The sequence below is a fragment of the Vollenhovia emeryi genome, unplaced genomic scaffold, assembly GCF_000949405.1.
Source record: "Vollenhovia emeryi isolate VEMERY1.0 unplaced genomic scaffold, V.emery_V1.0 DF939284.1, whole genome shotgun sequence".
NCBI lineage: Eukaryota > Metazoa > Arthropoda > Insecta > Hymenoptera > Formicidae > Vollenhovia > Vollenhovia emeryi.
Window position 1 is genome coordinate 66,181 of NW_011967082.1, and position 17,978 is coordinate 84,158.

General features: G+C 48.1%; 1 protein-coding gene across 3 annotated transcripts in view; it reads right to left on the minus strand.

Moving 5' to 3' along the window:
• LOC105559224 (talin-1) overlaps window positions 1-17,978 on the minus strand; it is a 51,220-nt gene that overhangs the window by 6,154 nt on the left and 27,088 nt on the right. Inside the window, exons 3-14 of one of the 3 annotated variants that reach the window (XM_012007349.1) lie at window positions 11,627-11,819; window positions 10,248-10,649; window positions 9,857-10,127; window positions 9,286-9,789; window positions 8,859-8,956; window positions 8,242-8,330; window positions 7,051-7,509; window positions 6,915-6,950; window positions 4,771-6,581; window positions 2,708-4,610; window positions 1,854-2,600; window positions 406-774 (exon numbers count right to left, since the gene is read on the minus strand). In XM_012007349.1, coding sequence (XP_011862739.1) covers window positions 607-774; window positions 1,854-2,600; window positions 2,708-4,610; window positions 4,771-6,581; window positions 6,915-6,950; window positions 7,051-7,509; window positions 8,242-8,330; window positions 8,859-8,956; window positions 9,286-9,789; window positions 9,857-10,127; window positions 10,248-10,649; window positions 11,627-11,765 — 6,627 coding nt within the window. In that variant the 5' untranslated portion in view covers window positions 11,766-11,819 and the 3' untranslated portion in view covers window positions 406-606. Of the gene's footprint in view, window positions 1-405; window positions 775-1,853; window positions 2,601-2,707; window positions 4,611-4,770; window positions 6,582-6,914; window positions 6,951-7,050; window positions 7,510-8,241; window positions 8,331-8,858; window positions 8,957-9,285; window positions 9,790-9,856; window positions 10,128-10,247; window positions 10,650-11,626; window positions 11,820-17,978 lie in introns of those variants that run through there. The other 2 variants (XM_012007347.1, XM_012007348.1) reach the window with 2 other exon arrangements.

Below are 17,978 nucleotides of genomic sequence, written 5' to 3' on the forward strand. Positions count from 1 at the left end.
AAACGACGAGACGTAGCGATCGAATAAGAACCGACGATTCTTGGTCGGTTTTGAACTCGGCTCATTAGAGCAGCGCGCATCTCCTTGCGTTACGATCGCCACATTAATGTGTTAACATGCGCGAGATTAATTAGGGCTGTTATGGTTACGTGAGCCTGTCAGACTAGATCTTCCAGTGACGAGACCATAAGCAGAATTATGTGGAAGCGTTAATTAGAGAAGCCTGCCAACGGTTCAAGCGGAACGCTGTGAATGGAGTGTACGTACCTAACGATGACTTCGCCCGACAAAGCGCATTTCAAGTGTAAACTGAATTGATCAGATCGGGAGAGCTAACGCGAGGGAAGTGATGCGACGTTATTTTACATGCCATTTTTTTTTAGATAAATGCAAAGAAAGAAACCATATTGTGAACTTGTTTAATCAATTATTAGAGTGCAAGGCGCGACGATGTCTCGCCGATATCTTGCACAATTTAGCAACTACATCGTGTTCTACGTAGAAGTACCGTGTACACAAACGTGGCTACATGTCGCTTATCAGGCTTATCTTATACGAGACTGCGAGTAGAAAATGCGAGGGCGAGGAGGGAACACGAAAATCCGGTTATATGAACAACAGTAAGTCGGAGGTGCGTTGAGCCGGCTGAGAGCTCTCGGAAGTGGATAGCAGACGGATTAGTTCCTCCTCTTGATCGGACACGAACCATTCCGATTCCGAGCCGCCGACGTCGCTCAGATGCACCAACTGCTGCTGCAGCTGCCGTTCTAAGACCTATTCCAGGACCGGGCCAGACCAAAATCGTCAATGAGACTCGTATTAAAGTCCACCGTTCGCATCGTCGAAACATTCAAGATATACAGACAGTTTGCGCTACTACTTGCTGCTGCTATTTATCGCGGGACTCGATCGCATCGAGGGAGGTGAGAGGAAGCGTTGTACAACAGGTGGAGTATCGTTAAAAAAAAAACAAACAACATATTTTCTACAGAGTAGGCCGTCCGCCAGATATAAAAACAACACCCGTCGCTCAAGTATATCACACACACGGTAGAACGAAGCTGAACGTGGGGAACGGTTCAAGGTGGACTTTAATAGCCGGTCATGCTTTGGTCTGGGTATCCTCGCCTTGTATCCAACGATCTTGCACAGCTCGAGAGCGACGACGATGAGAGCTATCAATTCTGCACGGACGCTACGCGAGATTTTAGTAGAGCAAGAACGAAATCAGTTAGAGGCGAATACGAGGACGCTCATAAAAAAAAATTAAAGTCAATTAAAGTCCACCCCAAAAATGTCTCTAAGGAGGATAAACATTCTCCATGGTTACGTTTGAGACAGCGTTATTAAAACTCGGCGGATTAATGGATTAGCCAAACATCAGACTTGTCGTTAGTCCTCATAGATCTCGTAAGGTTTGTAACGTCACCTTACGTAAATCTCTCCGTGAAAGATCTACAAGTCACGTTGTGTACAGATTCTACTTATGCCTATTCAAAAGGGCATTGTTAGAATTCGACACATTAATTAATTATGGAAACTCTCTAGAGTTAGAATCTTATTTGAATATTCATCGTACTTTTTTAGTCTGCTAGGGAGACGTTTCGTTGGCGAATTAATATATTATTAATCGTTTAGGCACGTTACTCCATCTATTTGCGCAGGTTAATTTACCTTCTCCTCATTTCGTTACAGACAACAGGTTTCTTCCTAATAAGCGTATTCAGTCAGATTAATGCTAGGCGACAACAGAAGCGTGTAAATGAGTTTTCAGCTCCACTGTCGTTGTTAGAACGCCACAGGTAGAGTCCCACAGGAAAGAAAGCGAAAAGAATTCCGAACAGGCGAATTACCTTGGCGGAATCCTTTAGATGCGCCATACTGGGGTCATTGATGGGCTTGCCACTAGCGGCCTTGGTGGCGTGTATGAGGTCGCCAAGCGCAGATGCGACGTCCTTCACGGCGTTGATCAGCATCACCTGGGCCTCCGGATTCTGACTGCCCAGACTGGCCGCGCCGTACTTGACGACCTCGGCGAGCTGAACGATCGTCGACACCGCGTTCTGCGCCGCGACGGCCAGCTGTTCTTGCGAGGACGCCGCTCCGGCCACCAATGTCTTCGTGTCCTCCACCAAGGCCTTCGCGGTCTGCAGGATATTTTCGCGATGATCGGCGAACGTGTCGCCCTCGTTCTCGGCGTGCAGCGTGCCGGCGGTGGCGAACATGATGGTAGTGTCGAGGTCGCCGATAATGCCGGAGACCGTGCTGGCGGCATTGATGCACGCCTGAGTGCCGCGCGAGCCCGCCTGCAATGCGGCCAACACCTGCGATACCTTCTCGGTCACGATCTTGCTGTACTCCGCGACCTCTCGCTGGGCGTAAGCGTCACCGGGTGACATTTGGCATGTGCCGGCGGCGCGCACGATGTCCGCGCAGGCCCGGCCGAGTTCTTGCACTCCGGTACGAAGCCTAGCGGATACGTCGGCGTTGGAGGCAGCCGCGGACGCCCCGGAGGTATCGCGAGCTAGTTGGGTGTACTTGTGCGATATATCGACCGCTAGGGGTCCCAATCTGGCAACGTCAGTGCTCGATTTGGTCGACTGAAATAAAAGAGAGATATTGAATGATAGTTAATTTATAACGAGTATTAATTTTTATGATTAGATCGATTATATATTATAAAACATTTAATATTAGAGCTATTTACCATTTCTTGCGCCAACCGCGCGATCTCTTTGGCAGCTTCCACCATCCTCGTCTGATAATCCACGTAAGAATCCACGGTGTCGATAGTGGACATACGATGGTCCTCCAATCTCACCATCGCGCGAGAAATCGTGTCAATCAGGCCGGTAACGATGCCCGCGGACGTTGATATAGTCTCCAAGGTGTTCTGCAGCTCCTGAAGCGCGTCTTTGGTGGACTCGACGGTTTCGTCCACCTCGGTGTGCAACGCGACAGCCTTCGGATTGCCGCCGGACTCCTTGGTGACATAGATCAGCTGTAGCGCGGACTCGGCTACGGTCTTCGTCTGATCCAACAGCACCATCTGCTGCTTCGAGTGCACCATATTGGACGCGGCACCGATCGCGCCGGAGACGAGCGGTTCCGAGTAAAGGGCGATCTGATTGACGGCGTGGCCGACGTTCTCCGCCTCGTACTTGGCGGCGGTGCGCAACGGCTCCAGTTTCTCGCGTAGTTCGCTCGCGCTGCTCTCCATCTGATCCGTGAATCCCTGCACGGTATTCTCGCGGCGCGGCATCAGCGCCTGCGAGACCGCGCTCAGCGAAGCGGCGTCGAGCTCGCGTATGCGCGCCGACAGCTTCTCGATTGCTGCGTCACATTCCTTCTGGCCGGGTGCCTTATCACGGATCGATGCCACCAGCGATTTGATCGAGTCGCTGACACTCTTGCTGTGATTGGCCAGCAGCTGCCAGGTCGGAGGATCCTTCGGACTGACCGCGAGACTCTTGGCCGCCAGTACCATGGCGCACGAGCCGTCGATGATGGATTTGCCGGCGCTGGTGATCGGTTCCTGGGCGGCTCTAGCCGCGATGGATATCTTGGCCGGCTGGCTCGCAAATTCAGGAGATCCCGCGAATGTGCAGAGATTATCGACCGCTTCGAGCAGTGGTTTCGTGGCTTCCGCGCACTTTTCACGATTGACATCGGAATAATTCTGATCGAGCGCCTTGATTTCCTTAACGAGACACGCCGTAGAATTGGCAACGTCCTTGGCGGACTGGACGAAGTGTCGCTTGGCCACCGGATTGCTGGTCTTGCTGGACGCGAGTCTGCAGGCGTTGCAAAGCGCGCTGGTATGCTTGGCGATCATGGTGGCAGCCGAGAGTACTTGCTGCTGCGTGCTAGTTGGATTACCAAGACTCTGGCATCCGCTGTGAATGGCCTGCGCCGCTCGCAGGAACTGCGCCTGATCCACCAGACCGGGTTTACCCGCAACAGACGTGGGGTCGCTCACACCCGCTAGATAGGCCGCTTGAGCGGCTGCCTCGATCAAGCCGCAAATTGAGGAAGAGACTCCGCGCACCGCGATGGAAAACTGCTCGTGTTCAGACTTCTTCGCGTGATTCGCGATGCCAGTCATACCGTCGCCGAGGCTCTTGCTCTTTTCCATGACGGTCTCCAAGCACTCGAAATACGAGGCGTCGGAGATGGGCTCGCTCGGGTTGTCCAACAGCGATCGCATAGACTGAATGTTTCTGATGGCGTTGTCGCACTCGTTCTGTCCGGGCGCCGCCGAGGTGCACACGTCCACGAGGTAGTTTATGGAGTCGGTGACAGCGCGGGCCGCCGCCGAGAGCTGGTTCTTCGCGTTTGGCGCGGTGGGATCAGCCGCGATCGACTTGGCGGTCATGAGAAGCTTACTTGACGTCATGCTAACGTTCTTCAACGATACCACCACCTGAGTGCGGGTTTCGACCGTCGTCTGACTCGCCATCTCCATACCCACGCTCAACAGATCTCCAAAAGCATTGGTAAATTGTTTCGACGAGCTCGCGAGCTGCATAGGTGAACGCACGGACGACGCTACGTTCGACGACGCATCGTTCAAATTGACGGCGGCATTGTTGAGATCGCTCTGCAATTGCCTGCGACGTAAAAATACAGGAAAGTTGTAATATTATGTATCTATAAATATATGTCAAGTGTTCCCATGCATAAAGTAGAAAACGATAAGAGATAATTAGAAATAAAAAAACTAGCTCAAGGCAAACGCGAAAAGAATAAGTGGTTGTTTACGCTATTTACCCGTAACTCTTGCTCGTTTGCGGGAACTCATTCATGTTGAGCACTTGAGTCATGTCGTCGATGTTGCGTATCGCTTCGTCGACGTCCCTCTGTCCGGGCAGGCAGGACACGCATTTGTTCAACGAATAGGAGACGTCCTTGGCGACCACAGCTAGATTAGCCTCGTTCTCCGGATCGTCCGGGTTCTTCAGTACACGTCGCGCTTCCTTCACCAGGCGCAGCGAACGCAGAATCACGTCGTCCGCCGTCATCAGCACCTTCTTCTGCGTCTCCGGCTGATTGGACGTGGCGGCTACGCCGCGCACGGCATAAGTAAGATCTTTCAAGGCCGACGCGGTTTCTCTAGCGGCGCTCCCGGTGTAGTTCTCGTTGCCCTGCTTGGCGGCGGATAACAGCTGCGCCATGGCGAATCCAACATTTTTCGAGGTGGTGCCAAGTCGCAGCGCAGTTGATTCCGTCGTTTCTTCCGGTAGTGGTCTCAACGAAGCGGCCTCGACGGCGCGATAAAACTCGCCTAGCTCATCCTTCAGGCTATTTATCAGTTCCTCCGCGGCGTCGAGCTCCAGTCCGCCGCAGGCTTCCCTGGCACGCGTCACTGCTGACCGAAGGTCTGCCAACGACGATCCCAGCTGCTGCGAAGTGTTGTTTAGCTGCATGGCGGATGCCTGATCGGTGACGGTCGGCAAAACGGCTCTAGCCGCCTTTACCACGGCGGTGCCCGGGTGCAGAAATTGCTCGGAAGCGTTTATCAGGTTTAACTGTGCAGTAGGATTGTCTGGCTGTGCCTGCGTGCCCTTCACTCCCGATACGAGATGTGGAATCTGCTGTGCTATCATGCGACATTCCATGTTGAGCTCCTCCTGGCTGGCAGGGTTAGTGTTGTGATGCCCGGCACCAGAAGACGCTGCGATACACTGTGTGGCCGTGGACGCGGCCTGTTTCGCGCACGCCTCTAGACGCGTGATGAGTTTTCTACGTAACGCCGGGGTTGCTGCCGCTGTGGTCGCAGCTCGCAACTCTTCCGCTGCTTGGCGCAATTGATCCTGCATCCTGGCGTCGTGCGGGCTGCTAGCGCACTGCCGCGCCGCCTCCACCATCTTGGCAGTGGCGTCGGCGAGTAGTTTCGCCGCCGCCAATAAACGTTGTTGCTGGTCCGAGTCAGTCTGCCTCTCCGCCTCGCCTTTGATGCTCTGAATCAACTGTGCAGTAGCCTGACCAACCACTCTCGCCTGTCGTACCATCTCGCCGGCGTCACCGGTGCTGGCGAACAGTTTGTCCGTCGCGACCAAGATGGTTTCCACCGCGCCTTCCTGGATGGATTCCTTGGCGCGCTCTCTAGTGGCGGTCTTGATGTGATTGAGAAGGTCGTTCAAGGTGCGGCTGACCTCGGCAGCGGCAACGCTGAGTTCCTTTAGCAAGTTGTCATCACTGCACGTCTCGTTGCAGACCTGAACCAGGCGCTCCACAGCCTTGGTCACCTCGCGAACGGCGTTCATTAACTGCGTTTGACAAGCGGGCGAGTGTAAAGTCGGCGCTACGACCTTGGCGCAAGCCACGAGCTGAGATGTAGCCAGCGCGCACTGCGTCGCAGCCGATATCACTCTATTCTGCGTGGCCGAGTCCTCACACGTGGCTGCTATATTCTTCGCTTTCAATACCAGAGCAGCGGTGGTATTGGCCACGGCCTTAGCGAGAGCGAGCAACATGTCTTGCAGCTCGCGATTCGAGTCGTCCTCCTCACCAATAGTTGTCAATACTTGATGCGACGCCTCACCCACTCGCGATGCCGCATTTAATAGATTCTGCCGAGGCTAAAATATAAGCAAAACATTCATATAATGTCCAAAAAAAAACTAGAGAAAAGGGAATAAAACAAAAGGTTTAAAATAGTAATTTGTGTCTGATCAGCCTTTCAAGTATATTTTTTAAAGATTAGAAGATGTGCATCTTTTAACTCGTCTATGTCACATAATCGTAGATAATATAGATTAATCTTACCATTTAATTATGTACATTAAAAAATGTCTATTAGCGAAATTTGCACCTCAGGGATACAGACGGATTAAAGTCGAGTGCTCGGAAAAAGTCTAATGCATCTGTAAAAGCGGGTCTAATATTAGTGCGCTACAAATGTTAGTGCTTACATATTGTCCGTAGAGCGTAGACGTTATGTAGAAAGGCTGTGGGGGGGAAAAGGAGAGTTGAAATTCAACTTTACATCGTGCATTAATTCCACATTATACTTCTTTACGCGGGTCGTCCTCGTTACGACAAACTCACCTCCTTGGTCTCCGGTTCCGTGGCCTTCAGCAAGTCGGAGAACGCGGAACAGAGTTTCCTGGCGGCGTCTAACAGTCGCTCGCCGGACGACTCGTCGTCCATGAGAGCCGCTATCATCCGCACACCCTTCGTCATCTCCGGCAGATTCGTGGCGATCGTGGTAATCGCCGCTCCCACTGCGGTGTGATCGACATCGTCCGCTGGCCCGGAAGTCAACGTGACCACCTGGGCGGTCGCGGCGTTCATCGCCGCGATCTGCGAGCCCACGTTCTGCTTGTGGGTGTCGATCGTCTGCTCGATCCATCTTAGGGACGCCGGATCCGTGCCGAGCTCGGGTAGCGTAGCCTTCGTAATGAGTTCCGTCTCGGCGATGTGGATCACCTCGTGACCGGCGGTGATGGTCGATAGTAAGGCACGTTGCGGTTCAGATAGGACGGATGTCACCTTGGTTTGTTGGACCTAGTTTCGAACGTTCATACATTGTAGACGTCCCGCAAGCCTGACCGATTAAGCGGTCCATAAAAAAGATATTTCTCGCGTAAACAAATGTAAGGAACGAAACGATTTCGCTTATAACGGTCAATCAACGAACGTAAACGCACGTACATACATAACGAAGCGATAAACTGCAACAAATAGTTGCGGCGATACAGAGTTTACTGATACTGATCGAGCACGAGCAAGTATTCTGTCGTGAGGAAGCAAGTTACACAGACTTTATCTATCCAGTAAGCGCTGTACCGAGAGATAGAATTGATCGACGAAGATAAACCGCGAAAGAATCAAACCGAACAGGTGAAATAAACAATCTATACAATAAAGAATAGGAGATAACTGAAAATGTTATCGTGGTGTACCTACTCTGTGTCCGCAATAGAAGGCGCCTAGCATGAAAATAAATTCAACCGTCTATTAGTCCCTTAAAATTTCGCTCTCTAACAGTGCAATATAATCATCTTATCGGTGCGACTTTAGACATTCACAAGAAATGCGATACCGTCCCAAATACACATTCATATCCCCATATCATCAATCGTTAACAATTACACAGTAGAGGGAGAGACACACGCGGTTTGCCACCCAAAGAATCAAATTTTCACACATCGAGACGCATATATATTTATAACAAGCAACCAAAAGACACCGACATGAGCTTGAGAGCAGCTTGGGCGACTTTTTAACAGTACTTACCATAGGCGGAGCATGAGCGATGTTCACCTGTCCGCTGACGGTCGTGTACTGGGCACCACCTATGTGGCCGGTTCCATACGGTCGAGCCCCTATAAATCACACCATGCACTCTAACTCTATGGCTGTATTTACAATTATTGACAATCCCGATCGAGTCCTCGATACTGTGAGATCTGTTCGTTTAGACAATAATTTTCTGTTGAAAGCCAAAAGCGAGTTTGATATACGCTTAATTATTTCATCTTATAAGCAACACTTTCACGAACGCCTGAAGCTAAACGTGTGTATTTACAAAATGAAAGGTGTATGTATGTACAAAAACACATATCAATAGCTAAGATCCGAGGATTCAATCGTGCAAGAAAATTACTAGTTTGATTTTCCTTCTAAGTACATCGAGTAAAACAACGGTATATCATGACTTATAAAATTGAAAGCAAACATAATTTTTAATTTATGAAGAATATTATATTATTATAAGCTGCCATATAGACCCAAATGAAAAATCTGATAATTATATAATTGCTGTTGATATAACAAGATATAGCATCATCAGAAATAGTTCTAATCAACTTATCTAGAAGATAAGACGCGAAGTATATTAAATTTTCGCTTACCGTCTCCTCCCGCCCTCATAACAGCTGGTATCGCGACTGAGACGGCTTCTACATTCCCTTTGCCAACATTGCTGGTCTCATGTTGCATGATGGTGGCTCTGTCGAATACAAATTTACATAAACTTCTGACAACGAGTCCACGTATCACTCTTATTTAACGCGAGTTATACCCGTTAAAATCGGAAACAGCTCGAACACACTTGTTCGCGTGGCGTCTTAGAAACTCTTCCATGATCGCACCGGATTAACGCGAAATATGTCAGGACGCGACGCGTGATTGAACGTAAGTCGGCCGCTTTAAGACGAGCCCGGCTCTCGTCGAGAACTGATAATTGCTCTAACATTCTCTTAATGACTATTATTACTTCTGTCTCCACACTCGGCTCGGAGGAGCTAACATGCAATGAGAGCGTGGAGAGATACTTACTTCAGTGGCGACACGCTATCCTCCACCATGGTGGATCCCTCGTCTCCCTCGATACCGAAGTGATCCTTCGCTTTCTGTTTCTTCAGGATAATATCGATGTAACCGGCGATCAGTTGAAGTATCTGCTCTGCTTCGGTAGTCTGTACACTGTAATATTGATCAGAATAGTCGCCGAAGTCGAGGGTGAAGGTATTCGGTGACGCGCCCCAACGCCGCACGGTCGTCAACGGCCATGTCTTCAGAATCTCCTTCGTCTTCTCGTCGAGTCGCAGGACTGAATCCTTCGTCACGCCGAGTAGACGCGGCACCAGCTTGTTCTTGCCCTTCATCTTCTCCTTCACCAAGAAGAACGTGACGCCGTACGTGTTCAGCGACCTGGCGGTTTTCGTGTACAGGACCTTGGCATCCAGCTCCGAGAGTCCGATGTGCTTTTTGTGCTCCGCGAAGACCTTCTTCTCGATTCCCTTCACTTTCACATACGATTGCGGCAGAAATTCCTTAAGACTGAAAAAGAATGCGATATAAGTGAAACGTTAATCGACGTAGAAACGAAGAATTGTAGGCAACTCACTCCAGAAAACCCGTTTTATGCTTCTCCTCTTTGTGATCGCCAAATTGAATTTGACACTGAATCCCGGCGAAAACGCAGGCCTTTTCCTGCGTAATCGGATGCGTGCCATCCAGAATTGCGTCTCGCGCTTGCACATATAACAGCGACAATTGTACAGGATCGCGACTGTCAATGTTTTGGTCCGAGAAGAAGAATTTCCTCCTCAACAGAACGGTTTCGGATTCGTCTATGCCTTGTTCGCGCAGGGTCTTGCTTGGATCTATCCAATTTACTGTGAAACCAAAACAACACGAGAGTCAGATAAACGTATTTCACAAACTCCTGCCGCAATATACGTGCATATTGGCGGAGTTTTCAATTAAACATCAACAGAGGCCCGGCGGTTATTTACCTTCGTCGTCGGTTTTTAACTTCTTCCTCAATTGTTCCATCTTGGCATCCCTCTCGCCCTTCTCCTCTTTCTTCCTCTTCAATGTGAGAGTGCCGAAATTCCCGGGTTTCTGATTCTCGTTCTCGTCGTCCACTAGCTCGCGCACCAAGGAATACTCGTCGTGATTCGTGATACCAATCTTCGTACATATCACCACCATGAGATTGGCCACGGGCTGGCTGTCGTCCACCAACATGGTCTTCAGCGTTCCGTCCAGCATGCGGACTCGCAGCGTACGGAGCTTACGGCGGTACTCAAGCAGATCCCCATTTCTCAAGATGTAGTAGTCGAGATTTCGCCCGGGCTCGAGCCAGACTCCCTTCTTCACGTCCTCGTCGGCGAGAAATATGCCGTAATCTTTCGCTACGCAAAGAATAATAATAAAAGTAGCCTTTATCTTTGTACTAATTACTTATACACAGTTGAAAAATTTGTGTTAAATTTAACAGATATCACACGTCCCAAACGGTCCACACAAATTCTCGTGTTAATTTAACATAATATGGATATGTTAAATGATCACACTAATACTCTGTTAATATTTTTACACAAAATAAGTGGAAATCTCAAAATAATTTGAAATAAATTGTGTAAAACTGACATAATTTGAATTTAAAAATGTAATTTTTACATTTTACAGATGTAATAAGTCACATGACGGTTCGAAAACTCTCACTTATGTCATATAGAATAAAATTAATATTTTATTCTGTAAATTTTAACAGATAAATCTTGTTACTAATAATATAGAAGATGTGTATTGTGTAAGATTAAAAAATAAGTACACATTGTGCTGTTTTAACATTTCTTTTCGAGAATTTAAATAATTTTACATTTGAGGTCAATTAACACAAGAGCAATATGTTATATTAACGCATGAATATGTTAAGCATTTAACACAAAAATGTTAACCGGCATTTTCTTTAACAAGAAAACACAAATTTTCCAACTGTGTATTTCTTTATATCATAAGAAATGTTAATCATGCGAATTATATCTCTTACGGCTTAACGCAATGTGTAATCTTGCACAGGATGAGCTGAACATTACTGTCGTCAAAGTAAACTGAAAACTCGGCGTGAAATGTTTTGAATATTCTTTTTATCGCACGAGCTGGTCAGTGAAATATGCCGATATTTTCAGGATACTCAATCTGCATTGTCCCATATAAATTCTATTATCGATAATAAAAAAAAACTTAACAAAAAAAGGATTTAATTCGTCTCTCTGCGCGAAAGCCACCGCGGCAGCTATGTTTTAAATATCTCACATCGCGTCGACATAAAAAATATCTCGATAATACAATTATTTTCAGGCTAAACAAAATATCGAGCGTTTACGTTGACCCATGTTGCTGGCCTCGGCGAGCTTTTCCCTGATGATGCGACAGGCGTCGTACACCGACGTGCTGGGGTCGAACTGCATCATCTTGGTGGCGTTCTTCTCCGGTATGGAGATGCGCAAGGACAGGGTCGCCATCGCGATTGCCTGGGGTGACCTTCTGCGCGCGCGAAAACCTCCAGAGTCGCTCGACTGAAAGAGAACGACCGCGTGTAAAATAAGATTATCAAGTTGATCAAGCCTGAATCAAGACGGAGGGGAGGAGGGAGCTTCATCCCGCGGAACCGACCGTTTTCGCCGGACGCGTGTGGTTTGTTTCGCGAAGGGACGAGGGCCTTACGCGCGTAATAATCGCGATTGCGGCGTCTCGCCGATCGCGCGCGGCGTGAAGTTATATCTCGCGAAATGATCAGATAATCCCGGTACTATGTGGACGGCAATTTAAAGGATTATGCAGGAGCACGCAGCTTCCAGGCGAAATTGCACGCAACAAGTTGCAAGGGTCGACTATTATGTCCCCTACCGTCACGATCTACGACGGCGGAACTCGTTAATGTAATCATGTAACGTCGTTAAATTCAGTCGCGTTATTTGTATACGCGCAAATTTCAATCCGAGGGATCGTGATTACTTGCGCTGGCGACGATCGAGAAAAATCACCGCGCCTTCCGCGTCTTCCGCCTCGTGCGGAGGACCAGTTAAGCTCTTTACGCGGTACCTTCGTCGCGATTTATCTGGAAAAAGCACCGGGGACGAGGACACGTCGGCGAGGGACGTTTGGCGCGAGTGGGAACGAAGCGACCACGGCGACGGATTAAAAATGATGCGCGCTAGACCGAAGGGGGAAGTCACCGTATAGGACTTCTGTCTATATGCATATCGATCTCCCATAGTAATATGTATCACACTCTTGCCACGCAAAATTCACCGGCGGGTTGGTTGTCGTCCCTCACGCGCGTGGAAACGAAGAACTCGCGGAGAAGCAAGAACACGCCCTTTCATCCCCCCCGAGCTCGGAGCAATTAAATCGGATCCGATAGCCAAAAAGAGGAAGAAGAAGAAAAGAAGAGTGTACTCAACAAACGAAGTAATGAATTTCTCACGTGATACGCAGCCCCGGTGATTTATAAACGTGTAAAACACTCCGAGATGATGTCAGGATATAATTTAAACGGACGGTTGCCGAGAAGGGAGGAAGATGAATGAGAGCGCGCCGTTTAACTACGTTTGATCGCCTTAATAAAGATTACCCCCGGCGAGGATATCTCGCCGGTAATTGCAAAAAGAGAGCAAGGGGGGGAGGAGGGGGAGCAAATTCTGAGATATGAATAGATTAAATCATGACATTGAATTCGAACGGAGTGTCATTACCCCCGCCCCGGAGGTGCAAAACGCGCCCGGGGGAAGGGGGGAGCGCAAAGGACGGAGAGTGCGGGGAGCTTCGAGTGCAGCTTCGGCGGCTCCGGTCCTCTTATCAGACGAAGCAATTGCTATCCTCTCGCTAATTTGCGGCGCGCGAAACGCCGCATTCTTCCGCGACAATAAGCGCGTCGTTAGAACGTCGCGAGAGGATAAACATCCAATTTCGTTGTATTCATCCCCCGAGTCGATCACAGCCGACGGGTTCATTCACGCGTTCTCCCGCGCGTGTCCTCTGAAGGGTCAGGGGGGGGAGGGGGGGGAAAGGGAGACAGGGGGAGACGGCAGGACCCTCGCGGGTGGAATAGCGATGCCGCATAAATTCGTCGCAGGTATACCACCCTACGCCAATGTGGACTTCCACCCTTAAACGTTGCCAGGCAACGCCGGCCTCTGACTGTGTCAAACTCCGAGCGTAACCCCCTGCCATATACCCTACCCTTGGCTGTCCTTTCTTACGAGCTCTCTCTCTCTCTCTCTCTCTCTCTCTCTCTCTCTCTCTCTCTCTCTCTCTCTCTCCCCCCCCCCTCTCGTTCTCGCCCATGTCGCCCCCGTTTCGTCCATCTTCCCTTTCACTTCCCCGTCCATGTCTCTCGGCAACAATTTTCACTCAATTAACGTATGGTTTTGATTTCATCGCGCGTATCAAATTTCCAACCTGGACGGGGAGGAGGGAATTGGATGACCACCGAACGCGAATGTGTCAAAATTGCGAAAAATGTACGCCCGGTTCCTCAGTCATCAAGTATTTCGTCACTAAATTGTCCAGGGAGAGATTTTCGAAGTCGACGAGACGTTCCGTCGCCGGTAAATCATCGTACTTGTAGAAAAGGCAATTAAGGATCGGCTGCGTGAATTCAGATCAGCTATCATATGCAAGCACTCTTTTCTCGTTGGAACAATTAAAAAATAATTTGTGCAACTTTTGGAAAATTTACTTCGGCAATGTCAAATATAAAGCGACTATTTATGTTGACACCAGGCGGTGAGTCTGCCTCCCTTTATATAAAGAATAAAATTATTTATTATACAAGATAGGAAATTTCTACAGGGAGAGAATTTTCTCTTAAAATTTATCCCAAAGATCATGGCATTTTGAAGAACTTTACGAGAGGTTTTTGAAATTTTGCCATACATTTTACTAGTAATAGTACTTACAGTTAGTACACACTTTACTAGTAAAATGTATGGTAAAATTTCAAAAAAACTCATAAAATTCTCCGAGATGCCACGTCCCACGATTACATAATTTTCAGGATAAGTTTTAAGAGAAAAATTCTCTCCGTGCATTAAATCTGAATTTCTATGGCGAGTATAGCGAACCGTCGTATCTTATCGAAACATGATGGTGTGATGGTTTCCCTATTTACAGTAATAAATAAATCGGTTTTTATTTGGCGCGCAATGTAACACACGAAATATTTTAACTCGCTAACAGTTGTGGAAAATTGCTCTGTATGTCCGATTAGGTGTACATTTTGTTCGCCCCCAGAGACACGAGCTAATACCTTTTCCCCCCCGAGTGATATCGTCGGAGTTCTCTCTTTTTTTTTAAAAAAAAAAGAGGGACAAAGTGAATATCCAAATGGCAGAACGTAGAGGAAGAAAAAAATCGCGCAACAGGCAATCGCTCGCAGTGAAACGCCGATGGGCGTTTCGCTGCGAAATTGAAACCACCGTTGGCTACAAAGTTACTCCGTTCAATTCGCAATACGTCACCTTCCTACCCGCACGAACTCGATTCAGAGGGAATGACCTCATTACATACAACTGGATCATCAACTCCATACATACCGCCAGTGGGATGGAGCCACTTCTCGACAATGCTGGCATTGATATTGCTGGAAATTGAATATTCTTACGAGAGGAACGTTGCGCAACCGTTCGTTGAAAGGCCGGTGATAAAGTGGCGAACTCTTTGTTTCGTCAGCTCATGTTAAATTCAATTCTTTATTTACAAGTTCGATTAAACGGACAATTAAGGACGCGGCGGCGAGGGCGGTTTAATTGTTTGCGATACGCAAAGACGGAAACGTCGCGAATCCCCGATTAAAAAACGGGATGGCGGTCGATACATTTTTCACCGAGCCTCTCCACGTTCCGCGGGGACGGAAGCTGAGAGACATTTTGTTACAGTGACCTCGGAGGAAAAAGGGGGCGCGCGATAAAGAGGCGGAAGGAGCGAGCTATTAGGAGCGGAACGGAAAATTTGTTTACGTAACATGATAAAACCGCCTCTTTATCCGGCGATCCCGGTCGCGCGTTGTTCTTTCAACGTACTAAAACATAAGTAGGGCTTTCATCTCGATCAAAACTCCAATACCCTCCCTTTGACGTACTATAACAAATTCCCGGCCATTTTATTCTCCCTCATACCGTCTAAATTCTCCACGGATCTTCCTCTTCGATACGGCTGATTGCCCGAGTACGAAGTCGACGATAGCGCGAGCGAAAATCTTCTTAATGGAGTCACCCCACCACAAAAAACTCGACGTTGTTTCCAGACCCTGTACGCAAGACCGTGGAATACGCGAGGAAAAAGGGAGGAGGGGGCGGAGAGAGGCAGTTGCGCGATTCGCGTTAATCAAGAGCGTTTCTAAAATTAGACGCCGCGCATAGTATCCGCCGCGATGACACTTGACGCGGTCTAATTGAGGGCGGCGATCCGGGGCGAGGCAGGAGGGTAGTAACGAAGACGCGATTATGCGGCAGCGCACGGCAAAATCGGCTAATCCCGCCGGCCCCGTACTCCTCGCCCTAATGGATCGTATGCCGTGCATATACGTGCCAATCAGCGCGGCGGGCCTCCGTCGATTATCGCGGAAACGGCGAATCTATAGTGGAAACGTGTTAATCCGTCTCCCCGTCCGGCCGGCCGGCTCTCGTCATTTATCATCGCGACGCAGCGCGCGCGCGATTCAATAGCTCGGCCCCGTTATTTACCGTCCGCGTTAAAATCTCGCGATAATTCGCGAAAAAATCTCCCCCCCCCTCCCTGCTCGTCCCCCGCGTCAGGGCAATTCAGATAGCGTTTCCCATTGTCGGAATCGCGGCGACGCCGACCCGATACCGCGTTGCAATTATCGATATGATAATTTGAACGCCCTCGAATTAATCTTTATGCAAATCCCCGTGCGACCGGTCCCCAGGCCGTTCTTCTCTCGTAAGCATCTCGGTTTAAATTAACTCGAGTCTTAACTGATTCTCCGGGCTATTTTCCAGGCGGAACCGCGGAGGGCGGGGGGGGGGGAGGGAGTCTCATTGAAACTTCAGCCAAGTTCGGACGCCGCGTTTACGGGGGCCGAGCGCGCGCGCGACTCGCCGCGTTTACAACTCGGACGCGACGTTACACCGGCGCGTATCTGTAACCGGTGTTTTTGCCCCGGTTCGCTCGAGGATGATAGCGATGCGCGCCGCGCGCGAGTGTTAACGGGGCCACGCGCGACACGAGCCTTATGCATATATTCCGCGCAAATTACATTTACTATGCATTAGAATATATACTTCGCGCCCACTCGGCGAGAGATTAATACTGATAACACGATTTCCCGCGGCCACCTCCAATACACCGGCATCGCCTTTGATTTTCGTTATTCTTTCATCGGGAGCCCAATTTCTCGAATTGGGTCCGGACACCCGCCGACCGATGAGTTATGCAAAAGCCCGGCGAAATCGAAATATTAATAATTGCCGACTTAATCGTCACTATTGATGTAATCGCTGACTAAATTATTGCTAATTATCACTAGCGGTGTTGTCATCAAGTAATCATGATCCAGTGATCCATTAATTAAAAAGCAATTATGCCTTTATAATAAATTTAATAATTCAACGTATCACTTTAGTGGAAACGACGTGTAATATGTCACCCGGTGATTATCAATTAATTGCAGATTGTAATTGTATTTTTTCAATGAAACAATTTATTTCAGCGGCGACCGGTTCTAATCACGATCGGTATGTCCATTTTGTAACTATCAATTCTATACTCTGGAAAAAAAAAACAGCTGTCAACCCACCTTGGGGCCCGCAATTAGTACATTGCTTTAATTTAAGTATTTATTAAATATCAAAGAATAGTTAGTTTTAAATTTAAAAATTTTATTTCAATTCTATAAAATGTTTACTAAGATGTAATTGTCACAGCGAGGAAAATTGGATTTCTTATTTAACAAAAACAATTATTTCATTTAATAAATAGTATTCTATATCTCAATCTTTGTTTGAATATAGAAAATGTAATGATTTCAATTAATTTACTTAATATAATACATAGATTTACTTGAAATTTGATATTTTTATTTAAGTAGAATAAATTTACTTCAGTAAAAAAAATAATTTAAAGTAAATCTATTTATTTATTATAGTTAAAAAATTTTTTGGCGGTGTACATTGACGGAAAATCTTATTGTCCTCATTGTCACTTTAAACTGAAGACTGTTCACAGGCGGGGACCGAAACGTCTGTTGAATTTTTGCAAATTTCGATCTTGATGTTCAACATCGTATACGTGCTCTAATTCATACATGTTAATAATAATATCATCGTCGAAAAGAGCGATTCAGCCGCAGGCCTGCTTTAGCTAGTGACCTTAGCTTATTGTCGAGGCCATTAAATGTTGAAACACCCGCGAAAAATAACGAATCGCCCACTAACGCCGGGCAGCAAGCTGCGAATAATCGTGACTGACATCACAAAGGATGCGTACAATCCACTGAATGAAATCTGCTTGAGCAAAAGCTATGTATCGGCGTGCAGATGCGAAACACTTACTGCCATTTACTGCGGCCACAGTATGTGCAGTTACCAGGCTCCGAGAACGGAGCGAGTTATAACGCCCCGTCGTCAGCTTTTTTAACTTCATCGCCGCCTCGCGAGAAGGGTAGCAGTCGGTCGGTTCTCACACCCTCTATCCCACGAGCGCTTTGCCCC